The sequence below is a fragment of the Myiozetetes cayanensis genome, unplaced genomic scaffold (genome assembly GCF_022539395.1).
Source record: "Myiozetetes cayanensis isolate MyiCay16 unplaced genomic scaffold, myiCay2020 scf1, whole genome shotgun sequence".
In the NCBI taxonomy this organism is placed as follows: Eukaryota; Metazoa; Chordata; class Aves; order Passeriformes; family Tyrannidae; genus Myiozetetes; species Myiozetetes cayanensis.
The window spans coordinates 3,007,272-3,029,151 of NW_026086604.1; the positions used below are offsets into that span (position 1 = coordinate 3,007,272).

General features: G+C 42.5%; 1 protein-coding gene across 4 annotated transcripts in view; it reads left to right on the plus strand.

Moving 5' to 3' along the window:
* Positions 1–485: 485 nt before the first annotated feature.
* The window catches only part of TRAPPC9 (trafficking protein particle complex subunit 9), a 449,139-nt gene continuing 427,744 nt past the window's right edge, over positions 486–21,880 (plus strand). Inside the window, exons 1-7 of one of the 4 annotated variants that reach the window (XM_050327783.1) lie at positions 486–620; positions 2,579–3,172; positions 11,723–11,868; positions 13,540–13,668; positions 17,087–17,113; positions 18,352–18,473; positions 20,171–20,296. In XM_050327783.1, coding sequence (XP_050183740.1) covers positions 2,589–3,172; positions 11,723–11,868; positions 13,540–13,668; positions 17,087–17,113; positions 18,352–18,473; positions 20,171–20,296 — 1,134 coding nt within the window. In that variant the 5' untranslated portion in view covers positions 486–620; positions 2,579–2,588. Of the gene's footprint in view, positions 652–770; positions 778–1,207; positions 1,215–2,578; positions 3,173–11,722; positions 11,869–13,539; positions 13,669–17,086; positions 17,114–18,351; positions 18,474–20,170; positions 20,297–21,880 lie in introns of those variants that run through there. The other 3 variants (XM_050327777.1, XM_050327790.1, XM_050327797.1) reach the window with 3 other exon arrangements.

Genomic DNA, 21,880 nt, shown 5'->3' on the forward strand with positions numbered 1-21,880 from the left:
TCCCACTGTTAGGGTGCTCAGGCATTGGAATAGGTGCTCAGGGAAGTGGCGGAGTCACCATCCCTGAGGGTGTTTATTAAAAGGCGTCTGGATCTGGTGCTCTGTGATGGTTTAGTGGCAGTGCTGGTTGAGAGACGACCTTAAAGGTCTCTTCCAACCTTGATGATTCTTGATTCTATGACACTAGACAAATTTCGGGATTTGGGAATGCCAGGAAGGCTCACTTTCGGCCGCTACTGCCAAAGCCCCTGAAGTTTTCAAAGACGGTCGGCTGAGATTCACCATCCGGGTGAACCCAATCACTCATTCACTCCTTATAACGCATTCCCCTTCTGGAGGAACGCCTGATGCTCGCAGGCACAGGCGCGTTCCCCGTGGAAGCGCCGGGAGATGAACGGCGGGCGGCGGCAGCGGCGGGCGAGCTCCGCTCTCCCCTCACGGCTCTCCCGCCATCGCCCCGCGCATGCGGAGCGGGACCGGCCATTGCCGTCAGTTCCGGCGGCAGCGGCAGCGGGAGAGGGGCGGCTCCTGCCCCGGCTGAGAGTGCCGCTTCCAGCTCGGAGAGCCTCTGTCCCGGCTGTGGGTGCCCCTTCCCGGCTGTGAGAGCCTCTGCCCCGGCTGTGAGTGCTGCTTCCAGCTGTGAGAGCTTCTGTGGGTGCCCCTGTCCCTGCTGTGGGTGCCCCTGTCCCTGCTGTGGGTGCCCCTGTCCCTGCTGTGGGTGCCCCTGTCCCTGCTGTGGGTGCCCCTGTCCCTGCTGTGGGTGCCTCTGTCCGGGCTGTGAGTGCCCCTTCCCGGTTGTGAGTGCCCCTTCCCATCTGTGAGAGCCCCTGTCCCGGCTGTGGGTGCCTCTGTCCCGGCTGTGAGTGCCTCTGTCCCGGCTGTGAGTGCCCCTGTCCCGGCTGTGAGTGCCCCTGTCCCGGCTGTGAGTGCCTCTGTCCCGGCTGTGAGTGCCTCTGTCCCGGCTGTGAGTGCCCCTGTCCCGGCTGTGGGTGCCCCTGTCCGGGCTGTGAGTGCCCCTGTCCCGGCTGTGAGTGCCTCTGTCCCGGCTGTGGGTGCCCCTGTCCCGGCTGTGAGTGCCTCTGTCCCGGCTGTGAGTGCCCCTGTCCCGGCTGTGGGTGCCCCTGTCCCTGCTGTGGGTGCCTCTGTCCCGGCTGTGGGTGCCGCTTCCCGGTTGTGGGTGCCCCTTCCCATCTGTGAGAGCCTCTGTCCGGGCTGTGAGTGCCCCTTCCCGGTTGCGAGTGCCTCTGTCCCGGCTGTGAGTGCCCCTGTCCCATCTGTGGGTGCCTCTGTCCCGGCTGTGAGTGCCCCGTCCCGGCTGTGGGTGCCCCGTCCCGGCTGTGGGTGCCCGTGTCCCGGCTGTGGGTGCCTCTGTCCCGGCTGTCGGTGCCCCTGTCCCGGCTGTCGGTGCCCCTGTCCCGGCTGTCGGTGCCCCTGTCCCGGTCACCACCGACAGCCGCGTCCCCCCGTCCCAGAGCAGCTCCCTTGCTCCTCTCGCTGTCCCTCAGCCCTTTCCTGGCGGGGCTGCGCTTGGCTCTTCCGCGGTTCATTTATTTTCCCTGGTGAACTTCGCCGGCCCAGCGCGGGATCTGCCACGGGGAGAGGGAAAGGGAGGAGCTCCCACCTGCCCTCGGTGCCCGCCCGGTTGGGAACCGGGTGGACGGGGCTGTTCCCTAGGAATGGGGCTGGTACCTGGTTACAGATACCTGGTAACAGGTTTGCTTCCCTGGGAAGGAGGCTGCTGGGCAGATCCCGTGCACTACGGTGGGAGAAGGATAGTGACAGTCCAAAGCTGGGCTGTGTTGCTGGTTTTGTTCGTTTGTTTGTGTTTTTTCTGTTTGTTTATTTCTGTGAATGTTCTGTTGCTTTGTGTGAGGTTTTTGGTCCTGTGTACGTTTCGGGGGTGCTTTGGAGGTGAAGTTGACCAAGGGATCTGTGCGGTCCAGGGGGTCTCAGAGATGTGAGGGCTCAGCAATGCATGTCTTCGTTTAAGACGCAGCTGCAGTGCAAGAAGTCAGAGAGCTCAGGGGAGAAGGAATTCTAAATACTTAAATATAAAAGAAGAAAACACTGCCTGGTCCTTCCCTACATGTTTTGAGAAAGCAGACTTCACTTTTTCTCAAAAATAAGTGTTCTGGTCCGGATTTTCCTCTCCCTGGCCATGTGTAAGCACTGACAGCTGTATAAAGTTGGGTCATTCCAGTTCGGTGTCTGTTTACATCTCACCCCACACAATTTTCCATATTTCCCCAAGGAAATTGGAGTGGAGAGCCTGAGACTGACAGGATCTTCTGAGTTGATGCTTCTGCTCTCTGGTTGTGGTGGAGACCCTGCTGCTCCGTGTTTGAGCTGTCTCGTGTAGCTGCACGGGGAGCAGCACTGAGTCAGAAAAACCTAACTTACAGATTTTTGTTGACTGCATGGTTGAAGATTTAGTAGAATGATGACACAAATATTAGTGTTGTAGCACATGTATTCAGGTTGCAGAAATGTTTAGCATCAAAGTCCTGGTTTGCTTCAGCAGCCCCACGTACTCTGAATGTTAAAAAATAATACTTGATTTTCTTTTACTGGCCTGCAGTTGGTGCAAAATGAGTGTTCCTGACTACATGCAGTGTGCTGAGGATCATCAGACCCTCCTGGTCGTGGTGCAGCCCATTGGCCTTGTCCCTGAGGAGAGCTTTTTCAGGATCTACAAGCGGATCTCAGCGGTGAGCCAGGTCAGCGTGCGCGACTCGCAGCGCGTGCTGTACATCCGCTACAGGCACCACTATCCCCCGGAGAACAACGAGTGGGGCGACTTCCAGACACACCGCAAAGTCGTGGGGCTGATCACTATCACAGACTGCTCCTCTGCAAAGGAATGGCCCCAGACTTTTGAAAAATTCCATCTTCAGAAGGAAATGTATGGTTCTACCCTCTACGATTCCCGGCTGTTTGTCTTCGGGCTCCAGGGAGAGATTGCGGAGCAGCCCCGCACGGATGTGGCGTTTTATCCCAGTTACGATGAATGCGAGAACGTGGAGAAGAGAATTGAAGATTTTATCGAGTCCCTCTTCATAGTGCTGGAGTCGAAGCGGCTCGACAGAGCCACTGATAAGTCTGGAGACAAGATCCCGCTCCTGTGTGTTCCCTTTGAGAAGAAGGATTTTGTAGGTCTGGACACCGATAGTAGGTAAGCAGCTACTTTGGTCAGCTCGCAGGTCTTGGGAAAAAAAACCCACCTGTGGCACTTGCCAGCCTTCAGGATAAGCCTCTTAGGAAGGACAGAGTGTACCTTGTTACAAAAAACGTGGTGACCAGATCTTACTGTGTCTGTCTCTTGTAGTTTAAGAGAATTTAATTTGTGGTCTCACCACATTTGATGTTCTGAGCTTGTTTTATATATATTAGATTCATGAGGCTGATCAAGTAGTAGGAAAAAGTCACAGGAAATGTTTGACAGATTCTGCTCTAATGAGACTTTTTGCTGGAAAGGAATAGTTAATAGATATACGGTATTAATAAAAAACCTCAACTAACATCGATGAAAATAATTTTTTATTATGTTGGGTAGTATTTGACTATCCTACTTATTATATTTCTCCCCCTAAGCCTCTGTCTACTTTTTCATCCTATGAAACAGTGGCTGTTTATTTTGGTGACTAAATCCAGCACCTTTCCCTTTTTTATTTATTTAATTACTTGTTATTCTTGACCTGTCTTGTTTTGCTACAGCTTTCTCTTTGGATCTGTGTATGTTAAGAGTTTTGTTTTGTTCCCCCCACCCCCGACTCCATCTTTCCTTCCTCCTCTCATTTGCATTCTCAGATTTGAGTGTTACAGTGTTCTTGTGCAAGGGATTAGTAATTCTGGTTTGCCAGCTACAGGCAGGTGCAAAATCTGTTTGATTTGGCTGTTTGCAATCAAATCCGAAGGATGGCAGGAACCACATTTGTGCTGGCAAGGACAGAGGTGTGGAATCCCTATCAGAAGAGTGCATGGGAATAATGTTGTTCACCTGTGTCTTGTACCACGAGGGTTGCCAGCAGTGGTTGTTACCCCTGTGTAGAAAGCAGGGTTTTCCAGAGCTGTCCAGGTAGGTTTGGGAAGGCTTTGGATCATGTTAATCAGCTCTGCCTGCACAGTTAGTCCTGGCCTTGGGAACTGCAAGAAAGTATTTCAAGTTTCTAATCAGTTTGATGCCCTCTGTCAAATTATCTCTGGTTCCCTGAAGTACTTCTGTGCTCTGCTCCTGCTTCCTCTTGGTGGGAAGTTGAGCTGGGTCTGACCTGCTACCCTTGGTTTGTCCCTGCACCATTCACTTTTCATTATCAGTATAATTACTATGTTACTGGTTTTTGTACGTGGGTGATAAAGTTTTGTAGAGTAGGCTTGCCCTTTTAGAATCTTGGCTTTAATTACTCAGTTTGAATGAATTTTGGTTGAACGTAATCAAAATTTCCTGCTCCAGTTAGCCAAGAAAAGGTCCCTTTTTTGGCCAAGAATCTCCAAATCAGAATGAACTGTGCTGTTCAGTTGTATTGTAGAAGTCAGTCTCTTAGATAAGTGACCTATTTCTGAGCAGTGGCTGTGCTGTAGCTTGTGGGTAGATTTTTCCTGTGAAGTTCTGAACTGCTGAGGGGCTCAAGCGAGAGCAGTGTGTGTATCCACACATGCCCAAGGAGATATTTGATGCCATTGCACTGAGTTCAAAGAGATGCAGTGTGATGCTTCAGTTCTTTGCAGAATGGAAGATGTGTGAGCCTGGCTGTGTAAACATAAGGGTTTATCCAGAGTTAATCACTGGTTCAGCTCTGCACACACCCTTGCTGGGAGGTTTGAATACCAAAGAGCTTTTCAGTAGCTCTGGATCAATGGATACACTTGAGATGTTTGCTGCACTGCCCAAAGAAAAGGTGTTCAGTGTTCTAATCGTTCAGTTCAATGGTCAGAAAGTTTTTCAGCTGTGTTGTGCTGTGGAGTTAGTTCTTCTGATTGTTTGAAAATTTAGGACTTATACATGAATAACATGGGCAAACTGAATGAATATGTATTTATAGCTTCTCTGCACAGGGACCTTTGTGGGCACCTTCATGTAACCTGGTGCATCTCTGCCTCTGTGTTCTGAAGCAGAAACTCAGGTGCATGAAATAGGGTTGAACTAACATCAATTTATTAAACTAACTTAGATTTTCAAGCATTAGTCTTTGGATGTGATCTGGTGGTATATACCATTTTACTAACAGCTTTTTCTAGAATAGGTAAAAAATTCTAAAGAAGGGTTAAAGGCAAAGAATGTTCCCTTGATCTTTTTTATATACCTTCTGTCCATTTTTAATTTTATTTTATATAATGTATCCTGACCTCTCAGTTAGTGTGCAACCAATTAGTTAGAAACCACAAATTTCTATAGTGAATAGATGGAAGAGAAGGCACTGTCTGTGCTCAGACAGGACAGTGTATGTCTCTCTTGCTGTAGTTGTGGATGTCTTCTTAGACTAAATAAGCCTAAATAGTAGTAGTATCTTTTCCTGTCGTTTCTAAAATGGAAGTTGAATTTCAGTGTGTAGCAAAGGTGTAAATAAATGTGGAGTGAAGCTGTGAGCTGGAGCTGTTGAACTGGGTTGGTACATCGGGTGAAAATGTGTGAAGAAGTTACATGGGACGGGGTAATTCTGCTGATGGGAGTTACAGACTCATGGAAACTACTGAACATTGTATCCCTCAAGAGACTTTTCTCCCAGTAATTTGTTGTCAAATATTAGGGTTAATGCTTTTCAGGAGTACAAAGATAGAGCTGATCTCCCTCACCCAGTTAGTGAGGCTTTCACTACCCTGGTTGCATAATAATTGCAGCAGGAGTGGCTTCTGTTAAGATGCAGAGTTCATGAATTAGGAAAATGGATTATTATGCTGCATTTCTAATAAAATGGCTCTTAAAAAAGTGAGGATGATCTTTGTCTTTTGCACGTTGCTTGTTTAAGGAGCAGAAGAGACACGTTCCCAGAACTGGTACTGGGATGACAGTTTACACAGACTCACTGTATTACGTGTGTAGAAGAATTTTTTTGGGTGGTAGAAAACTTCATGTGTGAAAAATAGTGGCATTATGTCCTAAAACCTTAGGAAGAAAGATTGCCCTGTTAAACAGAAGTTGTAGGACATGGAGTCTGACCTTGGTTTAATTCCTAGAGCACAGCCAAGAGGTGATCGTGGCAAATCTGTTGATTTTTCTTTGTTTATCAGCTGTAAAATCTGGGTAAAATATCACAGGGATGCTGAGAGAATTGAAAAAGTTTCTGAAATCTGTTGCACTTGATAGTTATTTGTGGAGGCCAGGAGACTGATGGAAGAGTCTGGAAATGCACGTTCTCGTGATGATACAAAGGTCCCACAAACTGGAAACTAGAAAACATACTTGCCAGAAATACCATTTTTTAAGCTTCCTATTTCATTTCTGTTTTCAGCTGAAAAACTAAACATACTTATGTATGAATATAAATCTACTTGGATAAGCTCATTTCAATGCTGTTACATCAGTTTGTGTCAGGTTGTCTCTCTTTTAATACTGGCATCCATTTAATGAGGCACCACTTAATACTGTGGAGTGGAGAGGCCATAGGGCTGTTTATAGATGTCTTAGACGGGGTTTGTTCACTGATTTATCAAAGTTGATGATCTCAGTACGTGTTAATTTCCTTTCTGTTCTCTGTCTTTCTAATTTTTGTTTTTTTGTTCCTTTCTTTCTTTTTTTTTTTTTTTTTCCTTCCCCTCTTCTTTCATACCGCCCTGTGAGTTTGTTGTTGGGTCTAAAAAGGTAGGCTGTGATTGTGTCTCTTTGGAAATAGTTAGCTTCCTTCCATGTCCTGCCTCCTCACTCTGCCTCCATCGCATACTTTAGTGTTGCTTTTTATATTAATTTCTCAGTGCCCACACAAATAATCGCTGCTGGAGCCTCACTAGTGCAGCTGCCCCCCTTTGGTGCATTTTGCAATTCTATTTGGTAGCAGTGCTGAATTTTTTTGTAGGACACCCATAGTTTGCTTAGGCGGCTGCTGGCCTCTGGAATTTGCTTTCTTTTGGAAACTCCAAAGCCATGAAGCTCCTGCTGTGCCCGTGTTTGGTTTCCAAAGCCAGAAGTTCTGGCGGTCGATCCCACGCCGTAGCTGTGTCTTTTCGAGGCTGGGTGATGTCATGACTGGTGGTTCCCAGAGCTCTGCATGCTGATTGGAATTGGTGGACCTTGGTGGAAGTTTTCGTTGAAGCATTTTGCATGAGAATACTTTTGACAGTTCATTTTGCATGTTTCTTGTTTGTAAGTTTAGCCAAATTTTTTTTTTGGGGGGGGGGGAAGGGGCAGAGATTCCTTCAAACCTGTAAATAAATTCTGCCTTGAAATACAGTATTGTTGCTCTGAATTTTCCTTAGCATTATCCTGGGATCCTAAAAAAGAGCTGGGAATGGAGGATTAAAGCACATTTCCTTTGTAGCAAATGAGGTGGAAATGGAGATGGGATCAGGTGTTGCTTTGTGGTTCCTGGAGCAGGTTTGTTGTCCTCCAGTTTGAAGTGGTCGCTGATGGTCAGGATTGTGGTTATTATTCTGAACATGAAGAGTGTGTTTGGTACCAAATCAGCACAACTGAAATTAGAGAATAAGATTATAAACTAGTTATGTGGTCAGCTCTATGTTTGCACAGGGTGAGGAACTCCTGAAGAGGAGTTTGGATGGCTGAGGTGATGGAGCATTCCATAGGTGGTCCTGCATTATGTGGCACCTCCTTCCTTGGGGATATTTCTGAGTGCATCACACTCAGGAAGGGGCTTGTGGTCTTTGAAATTTAATGTATAAAATGAACTTCTAGAGGAAAAATAAATAGAAACAGTTTTAGCAGGGCATGGCAGGGAACTGGCCTAGAAAAAGGCCATGTTATCCTAAAGGAATAATTTACATGGACTTCCTGTCCTCAAACAGATTAGGATTGAACAGCAGAGAACCAAAATATTTTAACAGTGTTTTAATAAAAATTAAATCAGAAGAAAACTGTAAGCTTCTCACTCTCAGCTCTGTGACCAGGTTCTTCAGATAAAGCTGTGAAGCAAAACTATCTGTGTATTAAAATGAATAATCATCATTTTATGCTGATATATTTATCCATGTCTGATTTTTTTCCATTAAATTTGCACCCCAGGATGCACTGAAGAAACAATGAGTCACTTGGACTGGCTTTTAAGGACCCAATGTTGTAGATACTGGAATTTTTAAAGAAGAGGCTTCCCAAATATGAAATAAATTAAGTTTTGCTGTCTGTGCAGAGTGGGTTTGGTTTCAATAAAATCTTTGCCTTTTTTTTTTTTTTTTGGACATACTTGAAGTAGTTGAATTTATTATACTTAATTGTGAGTGACTAGTTGAGACACAGTGTATACATTTGTTTGGTGCAAACTTCCTCTGTAATTAGTGAGAAAATGCTTTCCAGGAGGATGGCAAAAGACTTGCAGGGACTGTAGGACATAGATCCTGTCTTGGCACCACCTTGAAGACCCTAAAAATAGGTGGAGTGAATTCAGTCTTTGAATAATTAATAGCAAATTTCTTCATCACCAGGAATAAATTATGTGCTTATGTCTAAATTAAGAGAGTTTCTGAAAGAACAGTGTTGTGTATGAGCAATGTTTATTGATGTCTGGGTGAATAAAAGCCTTCTAACTTTGCATATATTGACATCTGCATAAATCATCAGCAGAATGAAGTTGGGAAGAGCTGTTGGTGAGGCAGTGGGATTGAAATGATTCTGGTATTGGGTTCTGATTTGGAGTCAGGCATCATCTCTTTTCCTTTGCTGTGTGACTCATGGTTATGAACTTAATCATATGCAATCTGAAGAGTCTGGAAAAACACTTATAAACTGCAGATTTGGGAGAATAAGAAATTTAATTTGTCCATAAACACAGAAATTACTTGGAAGTGTAGAGACAGTCAGCAGTGCAGTGTCAACATCTTTGAAAGGAATTATGGCTGTGTAAGGAAACAATGATATTCCAGTTCCACTATCTATGTAAAAAAAGAGTTAAAAGCAATATATAACACTTGCAATCTTATTGTGATCCTGGAGTGCAGAGATTAGGAAAACCTCATTTGTAAACAATTTATACTTTCCTGTAGTTCAAGATTTCGATGGAGGCTTTTCTCTGAAATCCTGGTAAGATTTGGTGCCCTTCCATAGTTCCTGCAGGGAGCTTTAGTCTTCACTTTGAATTTTCTTTACTTTTTTTCCTTAAAATTTCTATAAAATACATTCTTGTTGAACAACAAAGGATAAATATTGCAGTTTCTTGACACATGTGAAAGATAAAGAACAAGAGTGGTACTGAGTTTCATTTAATGTCAACATCTTCCCATCAATTGGGAATATGACGTGATAGATCAGAAAAGTGGGAACATTTGTATGGGAGTTTTCTGTAACATTTTAGATGGAGAGGGGCAATAGGAGACATACTTCTTGTCTCCTTTTATAATTTCCAGCTTTTCTTGTAAACAATAACGCTGGTTCCGATTGCTTTTCTATTTAATTTTTATAAGGACATTGTATGTGCTCCTGTATATCTTCTCTCTTCGAATTTCTGTCCTCCATCCACATAAATCAGTTACTTTTCCTTTATCTCCTTGAAGAACTAGTCTTTTTTTTCAAACCAGCTGCAAAGAATAGGACATAATTTGGTGGCTTCTCTTTGGTGTAAACGACCCCAACCAAAGAGCCTCAAAAGCAAATAAACCAATAACGTGTAGTTGTTTTTATTACTGCCATTTCTCATAGCCTTCAAATGTAAAGGAGATAAATTAATATCCTTATTCCTGCCCTTATACTTCATATGCTCAGTTCCCCATATACTTTTTTTATTTCTGCATTACAGACTTCCCAAAGATGTTCTGTTCAGATGTGTTATGGAGATAATTTCAGGTTATTTCAAGTCCTCTGGGAAGTTCTTTGCTGCAAAAAAACCTCCAAAACACCAACATTACTCCAACCCCAATATTATTCCATAATCATGACATTTCCTCTCGAATTCCAAGTCTCACTCCAGGGTATAAGAATTCAACACCTGGAGTGTGGATGTTACCCCAGGTTTTTTTTTTGGGATTCTTTTTTGTGTGTAGTTGTTGAGTTCAAACGTGCTGGGTAACCTTGTGAAAGATCACAAAATGATTTGGGTTGGAAGGGACCTTAAAGATCATCTCACTCCAACCCCCCTTCCACTAGAACAGGCCCCATCCAGCGTGGCCTTGGACACTTCCAGGGATGGGGCAGCCACAGCTTCTCTGGGAAACCTGTTCAACAATGAACTTGTTTTAACTGAAAAAGTGTTGCTACATCTGCTAAAAGCTAAAAGTGTAGAACTATGACAGTCAATCCAAGATGGCTTTTATATTTTTAGAACCCCTTTTTAAGCAGGTTCTTTGGAGATGCTTCAAGTATACAAAAAAAGAACGGCATCTACAGCAGTTCTTTTAATTAAATTTCATTTTGGGGTAGCTTTTATTTTAGTTTAAATCACCCAAAGAAATAAGATCTTATTTTTCCTTGGTGTGGTGTTTGGACAATGAAATTTCATGCCTCTCTCTATTCATGTACTTAAGACATGGATAGAACAAAGGGATTGGAGTAATGTAGGTAAATGAATAAAATATTTAAGCTGATTTTAAACTTTGCCCTAAGAAAACAGTTATATAAGTAGAGCAGGGACATTGTTGCCAGGGAATATTTTTGCAGGAGGGAGAGCAGGAGAATCGCTGATGGAGTTGTTCTGAACTGTCACTTAAATCATGAGGTGCTTTCCAAGTTCAGTGTGTCTTACTTTGCATCTATTAAATTTCTTTAGCTGGAAGTTGCTTTAAAAAAATTGAATAATAAGGTTAGTGCCTTTATCACATGGCTTTGTGCCCAAGTTGCCTTTTCATTTGTACCAAGGTGTCTGTTTAATATTTTCAGTTGGACTTCGTTGGCCTTGGCTGTTCATTTGGAAAGAACTGCACCATTTATTTTAGTATGTTTAAAAAGAGGAGTGAGAGAAACCCTGTCAGCCCTTGCTGAAGTGACTGTGGTGTGTCAGGAATCCTCCCTTTACAGGAAGGTACCGACAGCAGGGGAGGTTGGTGAGCCCTGAGCAGATTCTGGGCCACCAACACCTCTGGGTGTGTGTGGAGAGGGGTCAGGCAGCCAGTCCCACCAGAGGAGAGCAGAGGGACAGAGCAGGACTTGGAGACATCTTAAACGTCCTCAGAGCCCAAACGGGAGGGATTCCATGGGAATAATACATGGAGTTATTCAAGAACAGCTTCCTGGAAGCACAAGAAAATCCATTCCCTAGTGAGGAAAAGCAAAAAGGCAGAACAAAGACCACCAACGAGCTTTTGGGTGTACTTAAAAGCAAAAAGGCAGCATATCAAGCAGCCAGATACTCATTGTGCTTTACAAGAACCTGCTCTGGAGGGTTTTAGGGTGGGTGTCTCTAACTGCAAAAATGCTGGGTAGCCAAGATACACCATACCTTGCTTTTTTCCCAATGTAGCCTCAAATTGTTTGCAGTTTGGCACATTATGCTGCTTAGAGCTCATACTGGGTGCTTGCTCAGAGTAAATAAATGTTGATCCACGTTAAGGGGGGAGGAAAATTGACTTCAGGTGTTTGTTGCCTCCAGTAAGTGTTTCCTGCAGCAGCTGAGCTGTACCTTTGCTGTTGCAGGCACTATAAGAAGCGCTGCCAGGGCCGGATGCGGAAACACGTGGGTGACCTGTGCTTGCAGGCTGGAATGTTACAGGATTCCCTGGTCCATTATCACATGGCAGTGGAACTGCTGCGCTCCGTGAATGACTTCCTGTGGCTTGGAGGTACGACTGGCTGGGTGTAGTGAATCACTAATTGCTTGCTAAACCCAAGTAGATCAAACTACTTTCTACAGTTTCCTTAGGTATTGTGAAAAGTGGGAATGATTCTGGTGAGCAAAATCTGAATATCAGGGGTGGCTGAGAATTAAATTGAAATGAAAATTGGTTAATAAGACCTGAGAAAGAAATGTGTTTAAAGAAATCTGCAACATAAAGTGTATTACTGTAGTAAAGCATGTACATGAAAAAAAATCGTGTGTCTGGCTTTTAATGATTCTTTTGAAAGTGTTTGGGGTTTTTTCAGGGTGTACAGGTGTTTTAAAAATATCGCCTGTGGGTATCCACTGTGGACTGTTAGGTAAAGATTTTTGCCTTTATATCTACCAAAGCCACAAGTGTTTAACTTCCACTGACATAACTTCCTTTCCCATTAGGTCCTAGGATTTGCTTTTTTCCCCCGCCTTTCCTTCATCCTTTTATATCTTTTTTTCAGTCCTACTTTTTTATTATTTATTGGATATACAAGTGATATTTGAACACAATTTCTGCTTCTCAGTTTTATACCCTTTCAGGACAATTGCTGTCTCAAGTTCTGCTTTTAGCTTTCTCATTCTGCTTGAAAATCCATTCATCTTCCCAATGACTCTGTAGGTTACATATTACAAAAACCTTAACACCTTTTGACCTTCCACTTCTTTCCTTCTGTACTTCTGTACTTCCACTGGATTTGCTTTGGGATGAGTCTCCTCCTCTCAGTCCATACTTTCAGCCTGGCAAGTGCTCTTTGCATTGAGGGTCTGCCCTCCTGTTTCCCCCAGTCTGGTATCACCCAGGAAATTTCTGGGAGTGCTCTCCAGAAGTTATGGAGGCAGTTAATGAAGGCATGAGTATTGTCCCCCTGAGGGACACCTCTGGTCATGGGCAGCCACCTGGCCTTTGTGCTGATCGCAGTCCTCTGATCCTGGCTGTCCAGCCCATTTTCCACATACTTTATAGGCCAGCTGTCCAAATTCTACCAGTTTGGCTATAGGAATTCTATGGAAGGTCACGTCCAAAGATCTTTTTAACATCAAAATATACAACATCCACTGCTTCCCTCTGTCCACTGAGCAAATCATTTCATCATAGGAGGCAGTGAGGTTGCCAAGGACTGATTTGTCTTGATAAATCAGTGTGTGCTGTTCCCAGACACCTTCTTTCACTTCACGTGCTTCCAGAAGGATTTCTGTATAGCCTTTCAAGGAAATTGCTGTTGATCTGCCTGTTCTGGTACTTCCTTCTTGAAGAAGATGATATTTCCCTTTTTCCAGCCGTTAGAAACCTCCCCCAACTGGCATGACCCATTGGAGGTGGTAACCTTGGCATCAATGTTGCATCTTACCTGGTTTTGTGGATTTACATCCAACTGGATTAACTGCTTTTAATGCCCATCTTCCTCATACTGTGACAAGTTCTTACTCCTGCAGATCCTCCTGGTAGGAATGGGCACCTGGGACATCTGAAGGGGAACATGGAGGTGAAAAGGACATCGGGTATCTCAGGCTTTTCCACGGCCTTTGTCACTGGGTGTCCAATTTGAGCGTATTTTATTTGTGTAAATAGACTTTACCACCTGACACTTCACTTCCTGCAAGTATCTCTGCTAACCTGGTGGCTTTCCCCTTCTCTCTCCAGCTGCTCTCGAGGGTCTGTGCTCAGCATCCGTCATCTACCACTACCCAGGCGGTACCGGGGGCAGAGTTGGGTCTCGCAGGGCACAAGGAGGTTCCCTCTCTGCTGAGGCAGGAAACAGGCACAGGCCAGGTAAGGATGGGATCTTGTGGTTTTATTCCATTTGCCACCACTGAACAGCTGAAAACTTCCTCCCTGCTCCCTAAGGCTGTAAAATCCTACCGGTGACAGGATAAACTGGGGGAGGGGATGGGAGGGGAGAATGGTATTTCTTTGTAAGATTTTTACGTTAATGGCTTTTCTACTGTTTTGGTGTTAATGTCAACACATGTGCTTTGCACAGAGTTGCAAAACTTTTGGTTTCTTCACCTGACTGTTAGTGGTGTCTGTTAGTTTGAATTTTGCTGGAGGACATGCAGACAGTTTTCATCAAGATGATGTGGCAGAGCTGCATGTATGAAGAGTAATTTGGGTGCTTTTGTTCAGAATTTGTTCTGCTGCTCGAAAGTCAACATTTAGTAAGTAGATTTGGTTAACTAAATACCAGTAAACCAGTATAATTTTTAAAATTTAGTATGCTTTTCCTGAACTCTTGAATTGCAAAAGAAGATGGCTGAGGAGAAATGTGACAGTGCTTTGTAATCCAGTGAACCCCTCTATTTTTCCGTGTTTGCTCTCTAAACTTCCTTGCTCTCTCCTTTTCCTTATCTTTGGTTACACCCCATAAGAAGTCTTGTACAGTCCCAAGATGTTCTTTCCCTATAAGGAGCCCCATTCCCCTGTAGGCAGTGACCCCCCAGCCTGTCTGGAAGGAGATCCAGAGAGTGCAGGTGTAACTGAGCTGGATGGGCTTCATCTCTGGACATCTCTGCGGCTCTGATTTGGTTGTTGCTCACTGATCCCCTCTGCTCCTTTGTGCTTGTGCAGATGACTACATAACCTGACACTTATCCCATGGAGTAAGGGCTCCTGAAAGTTTCTGTGGCTTCCAGTAGGGGCTGGTTTGGGTAGGGAAATTAAAATATATTGATTATTGTAAATTACATGGGCCTTTGGACTAAGCCAGCACAGCTTCTTCGATGTATACACTGACCCAGTACTGACACTAAGTTGGACTTAAGTGCTGGTGTTAAGTTCTCTTGTGTGACCAACATTAATTCCTACATCTCAAAGAAGTAACCACCCATCTTTATTCTTATCTTTATTACAGACTGTGTTTGTTGACACCAGACAATTGTGATAGTAAAATTACCTTATGTCAGGACTAGGTGCTAATTTTTCGTATAATATCTAGTCATTAAAATCTGTGCATTTGGTCCCATGACCTAGGAGTGCATTCTGTGTTGACTGTTAAATTATAATCACACAGTGATTGACCTCTGTCAACTTTTCAAAGACTGTTTAACAGGAGGTGTTGCAATCTGTTTGTTTGCAATGGATACATGTAAGTCACAGATATCAGACTAATTGAATATAATTTATATTTTGGGCATATAAATGCTGCTTCTCTCAGTTTACATGTTCAAAAAGTGCTGTTTGCAGACTTGTCAGTGTAGTTGTATTTTGAAAATGTTTTAGTTTCATAAGACAAGATTTTTAGTGGACTTTTGTGGGAAGAACAACTAATTACAGGTTTTTTGTCATCCCTTCCAGATAAAATGTTACTCCCTGGTTCATGAGATGTTGTTCCCTAACTCCGTGTGTGATCTCTGTGTTTTGAGGTCTGAACTGCTGAGCTAAATCTGCCCAAACAGCTGTTGCTGGGATGTCTTTCCTTACAAGGCTTTCTGAAAGTTTCTTTTTCATTACCTTTCCTTGACTCTACAGTGCCTTTCATTTAAAATCTTTCCAAACTGCACCTTTGTTTATAATCTATTTTGTCACAATTAATTTTGTGAGGACAGTGTTTAGTCTGGGGAACAAATTCCAGTGTATCTTTCTGTAGGACAAGTCCAGAAATAAAAGGGGTTCCCAAATTCTGTGCCAATCAAGAAATGCCACACTTGGAACTGCCATTCGTGGCTGTTTCTGAGGCATGTGAGAGTTACCTTTATTGCTTCCTGCTGTGCCTGGGATTGCACCCCTCCTTGTTCCTGTAGTTCACCTTCACAGGATGGAGGTTTTTTTTGTACTACCTTTGTGCCCAGACCTGGCCAAGAGAAACATCTTTGTCTGGAATGACCTGTTATTTCCACCACTTGGCATTTTCAGGCTACAGCACTGGACCAGAAAATGCTGCTCAGAAAATGCTCTGGTGTCTGCTTTGTGTAGAAACACCTTTGGAGAGAGAACCTTTAATATTATCTCTCTTTTTATAAGATAAAACAAGCTTAAGAGGGCAGTGTTGAAGGGGTTTGGTTTTTTTGTTTTATTTTTTTTCTCTTCTCTGCTAAGCAAAATTGCAATATGTATTCTGATGGATCCATCTGTTGCAATTGTTACCTGTCTTTAAGGTTCCCTTCCAACCCAAACCATTCTATGATTCTCTGAAAAGGGAACTTTGATGTTTTAAAGGGGTGTGTCTGCTCATGTCCCTGAACCCTTTTGTTTGTATGGGACAGGTTTGGGCTGTGTCCCCCTTGAATTGTCTCTGGAGCCTTCAGTGCAAAGGAAGATTTTGAGATGCTCAGTTCCTGCTGGCCAGGAAAACTGGGCATGGTCTGTCAGTCTCTGTGATTTGTGTGAGTTTAGGTTGCCTTATGTTGGGCTCACTGGCTGTTTTGGGTTTCTCCACTGTGTTTTATTTGTTAGAAGTCCTGAGCTCATAATTTTGACTCCTGATCTTCCTCTTTCCCCAAGCAGAATTAGGACACCTGAGTGAAGTGTTGGAGTATCTTTTGGATCTAAATCTAAATTTCTGCTTCACTAGTCTGGAGTCTGAGCAAATCAACTGAAGGGAGGACCTCTCTTGCTGATAAAACAGTTGTTTTGGACGGCTTAACCTTTGGCATTAACACTTTTATTGCCATGTTTAACCAAAGTTTGGGGCAACAAGGTGTTATATACACTAATCCAACTTTGCAATACTCTTGGCAAGCTCTTTTACATGAATAGTCTGGCTCGTTGGGTTGGCATGACTCAGTTACTCAGAGTATTTGATGGAGGGGAATTAAAGACAATTAAAAGGGATACAATTACTTGAAAATGTTATTCTAGACTATTGTCCAGATTAAATGAGCTTCCACAAGGAGATTTAAGCACTGTAGGTCCTGGTATTAGAATGTAGTAAGTGGACTGTGATGGGAACTTGACAACTAAAACAGTGAAGAAAAAGGAAAAAAGATACGGCTTTAAATCCTGAAAATTCTGAAATTCTTCTTAAGGTGTCTTAGAATTCATTGCAAGTTTATGGGACTTTTACATTTTTTTTTTTAAATGAGATTTAACATGTAGTGACTACTTGAGTTATAATTGGTAGTCCTTCAAAACACAAGTGATGATCTTGATAAATTTTATGATTTTGTTCAAGCCTGATGTTGTAAAACATAAGAACTTATTTTGTTGGCTGTGTTTAAGGCTGAAAAAAAATCATTTTTGTTCCTCCTTTTAGGGGCACAGGAAGTTCTCATTGATCCAGGTACATTATTTTCCTGCATGTTTCCAAAGTATTTTCTTTTTATTACGTGAATGTGTTTTGCATTTGTGTAGATAGTTACTGCCACTTGCCAAAACTAGCAGTGATCCTTGTTTCTTCATTTTTTTTGGCTATAAATCTGGAGGAAGCAAAGAGATTGAAGGGTAAATGACACAAAATAAATGATGTAGTTCCATGATTGTGTCGCTGTAAATTCCAATCAACATTGTTTCTTCCCATGAGCAGGGAGGATCTGTAAGTTTTTTTTTTTTTAACTGACAAACCTGACTGGTCTCCTGTAGTGTCATGGTGCTCTTTCAGTCATCATGAACATTTTTCACTTAACTTCCATGAAAATCCCTGTTAATCTAGAGATGTGCTTGGTTCAATTTGTAAAGTTGATAAACGTATTAAAAATTTGCTTTTTAGCATTTGAGCACGTAAAACAACATATTTCTAAGCATGTAGAGGGAGCAGAAAGTCTCTTTCACAGTAGTTTTCAATTATCTACTGAGAGTCAGTAGATTGAAACACAAGAGATTTTCTTGCCATCTTAGTAAGAGAAACCTCCCAGGGAAATAAATTCCCACATAATCCTACAGATTAGGTAACACATAACAAGGTATTGAGCCTTGCCAAACCTCTGATGTATTTTCTCACTTTTATTATGTTAACCTTTCAATAAAATCGAATTCTAGAAATAAGATTTTCATGTTCTTTCTAATATCCCAGATTTCCTTGGCTTCTGTTTCACATTCTTACCCCTTATGCACGTGAAGACTCTTTCTGTCTCTTGCCTTCTTTCTTAAAGATGAAAACCAATTTCTCACTGTTTTGTCTGAGCCTTTTTTCTTAGGTGTGCTTTAGAAATACAGTTCTAAAGTAGAGCAAGGAATAGTTTAGAGATCGAAGTTGCATATTCAGATGTGGCCATAATCTAATGTTGGCAATCTGTTACTTTATTCATAGTCTAAACATTCAGTTAAGTGAAAAAAATTATGGTGAAAGATTATTTTCTGTTTGTTGGCTCATGACTGAGTGCATTTTTCTTGTATACTGTTTGAAATACCACAGTAAAACAGAACTAGTGTTTCCAGCTAGAGCCTGATTTGTTTCTAGGTAGGGCAGGTGTACTCTGTGTATTCTTTGTCAGACCTACAGCATATCCTAGATTTATTTTCAGGTGTTCAGCACTTTGTAGCAAAGTCCTTGTGCTCATTCCTTACCCTGTTCTGTTCCAGGTGCTCTGACTTCCAATGGTATAAATGCAGATACCAGTGCAGAGATAGGACGTGCCAAGAACTGCCTGAGCCCTGAGGACATCATAGATAAGTACAAGGAAGCCATTTCTTACTATGGCAAGGTAATCCTGCTTATTTTAAGAGACTTCACTGAAATCCTTTTCAAGAGTGAACTGCTGTGGCTTTGGGTTGGGAGGATGTCCTAGAGCACGTGCTGGGAACTTTGTAAAAACAATTTCCAGCTCAACTGGAGCAATTTTTAGGTTTTTGTGCAAGTGCTCAGAACCTGAGGTTGTAAAGGGAGCTTGATGTCTGCATTCATAATAGGAAAAGAAAAAGAATGATTTCATACTGTGACAGTCATGGCTCAGTGTCCACATCAGTGTCCACTTAAAGATAAGTTTCATGGATTGCAGTGGAGTTATTTATGCTTCATTTTTAATTTCAGGTATTTCTCTGATATACAAAGTATCTTTAGACTAAGCTGGGTAAATATAATGGGCATTTCCATGTTGGTTTTTAAGGGAGACTCTCCAAATGAAACAAGATCATTGTGCTCATGAGTTAATTTATGGTCTGGAGCAGTGAAAGGTGATCGTTTTGGGTATAGTGTCAGATAAATTGGAATCCATCAATAAAACAGTAATTCCCAAGGTTGCATTCAGCTTTTTAATGTTACCTTAAGGGTACACTGCTCATCTTTAGAAGTATGTAATTATTGGAATTTTTTGGACTTGGGGCAGGATATTTACATTTTGATTATAGTAATATACATGATGTTCTCAGCAAGTAATAACTGTGCTTCACTGCAGCTTCACTTGCAAATACCAGAGAGCTTTTTTGTGTTGGTGCTGATCTCTGACTTTGAGACAAGCACAGTTCCGTTCTGTCTGTTCAAGATCTACAGACAGAGCAACTCCTTGCTCTGATGCTGAGGAAGCAGCACTTTCTGCATATTATTTTATGTTATCACTGAGCTGAAGAAACTTTTGTAGCACCTTCTAAGATGGATTCAATCTCCAGTGATTCGCTTCTGCTGATATAAATGCACAAGAGAGGAATCTGTAACTGCTGTGGTAGATTAACTCCTGCATTTTGTTAGGAGATTTCTTTCCCCCCATTAGTTTTCAAACATGATAAATCTCTGAACAGAGTTTATCTGCAGCAGGAGATGGGCTGGCTCAGATGTCCAGTATCAGTGTTGTTTGAGGAAACAACGAGCTCAGCTTGTTTGTCTAGAAAATTGCCTGTTTGTTGTCTGAGCTCAAACAGATCAATGCACGTTGTCTCCTGCCTTCCTTGAGCAAGCTAAATAACCAAACATTTGCAGAAGATGTTTAGTAAACTAGAACACTCAGAATGGTTTGTAATTCTCTTGTCATCAGTGAATATGTTTTATTTTAAATAAAGAGAAAATTGATTCAGTAATAAAAATACTTTTGCTTCCATACCTATTGCACTGTGAAAGTAGAATTTATTTGCAGGCACACCACCCACACCCACAATATATGAGCTTATCCAAAATGGTAGTAATATTCCCAACTTTTCTCCTCATGTGAACTCTCAGAAGCTGTGCTATGCCTCAAAATAAGAGAAGTGAGCGAAGAGGCTGGAAATGATTGTTTTGCATAATAACATTTTAGTTGACACCTTAATTTTCACTCGGGCATATGTTGATAATTTAACAGTGTAGTCATTAGCATTAAGGAATTGCTGGGTTTGGCAGATGTGACAGCTGATTTATGTGCTGAGCAGAAATGCTTATAAAACCTAACAGGTGCAATCCTTCAATATTATTTTCATTTTCTCCCTCTCCAAGTACAAGAACGCTGGTGTGATTGAACTGGAAGCTTGTGTGAAGGCAGTGAGAGTCCTTGCAATACAGAAGAGGAGCATGGAAGCCTCCGAGTTTCTGCAAAATGCGGTTTATATCAACCTTCGCCAGGTTGGTGTGGAAAGTCCAGTTATTTTTCTCTTCTCGTGTTACAGAACGTGCTGGCAGTTACTCAGGTTCAGGAGACTGCAGTTTATTTTCTGTTTCACCACCTTCCTTCTCACTAGGACTTGACATCTGAGGATTTTCACATCTGTGAGTCTGGCTTAAAAGGTATTCAGAGTTCATCTGAAAACATGAGGAGATTAAAGACTCTATTGGTTGTTCTCTCTTGAGAAGATAAAAAAACACCCCCTTGTTGTTCTCTTGTGATGTTGTACCAGGGAAAAAACAGCTCCTTGGGACTGATCTGCAGTGGATCTTTCTAATTTTCTTGATTGCCTCTCATTCAATGAAACTGTGAGCAAATCAGGAATGGCCTGTTGCAGAGTGAGCTGAAGGGTCTGATTAGTGCTGTTAATCAATTGAGTTTTTGTTGTGTAGTGCAAAGTCTTAATTAAACCAAATCAGAAGGAACTTCAGGGGAGAAAATCAGTATCCAGAACTGTGGGAACAGTGCTCAGTACTGCCAGGACCAGCACTTGATCAGTGTGTCAAGCTTGGTGTTGGTGTCACTGGTTACAGAGAGACTGCAGTGGTTGAAGAACTAATAAGAGCAGTTGGATTTCTTACTGGTTTTTGGTTTTTGCTCATTGTATCTTGGTAAGATGAGGAGTTTAAGTCCACACTATTGAGCTTATTAAACCCAGACAGGGGCAGCAAATTTTACTGAGGGAGGTAGAAACCTTTCTTTCATTTGCAGAGAATCCTTTCTCTGGAGTCAATTTTCTAACTCAACATAAATGAGAAATTAATTAATTGATAAGCTATCATACAAATCATCAATTTTGTTCCAGAGTACCTTAACTGCTGTAATCCTTGTAGTGCCAAGGGCCTTCTCTCTAATTCTGTGGTCTCCCTTTTACTGGCAGCTCTGCACCTTTCCTGGCAGCTGCTGGGGCAGTATTTTCTCTTGTTGATGTTATTCTCATGGCCTGCAAACTGCAATATTGTTGTTATGTTGTTTTAATTCTGGAAGGAATTACTGCCATGGTGAGAATCCCCTGTTCTCCTCCCTGACACACTCAGGTTGCAACTTCTACTTCATATTAGAGATAAAAAATAACACCTAGTGAATGGCAAAGTATTTAAGTCACTTCAGTAGCTGAGAAGTGTTGCCAGCAATACCCAAACACAAAGCTTGGCAGCAAGAAACACGTGCCCTGATCAAATCTTGCCAGTAAACCTTCTACCAGCACAACCCAAACCACTTCAGGCTGGGACCTCTGGGTGGCTGGGGAACAACTGGGCTTTATTATGTGAAATATGAATAACATAATCCTTCCAGGGCTGGGGAATGTATTTTCCATAAAGAGGGGTATGAATGGGAATTATATTTACAACTCTGCAAGATTTACAGTATATAGCATGGAAGCAAATAATAGTTACATTTCTACTTTGGTCTAACTCAGTCATCCTGTGATACCTGAGGGAAACAAGCTGTAGGACAGTGTTTTTCACTTGCAGGTAGAGAGAACATCAGCACAACCAATACTCAACAGCAGCAAAAACACCTCACAGGATAAAATGTAAGAC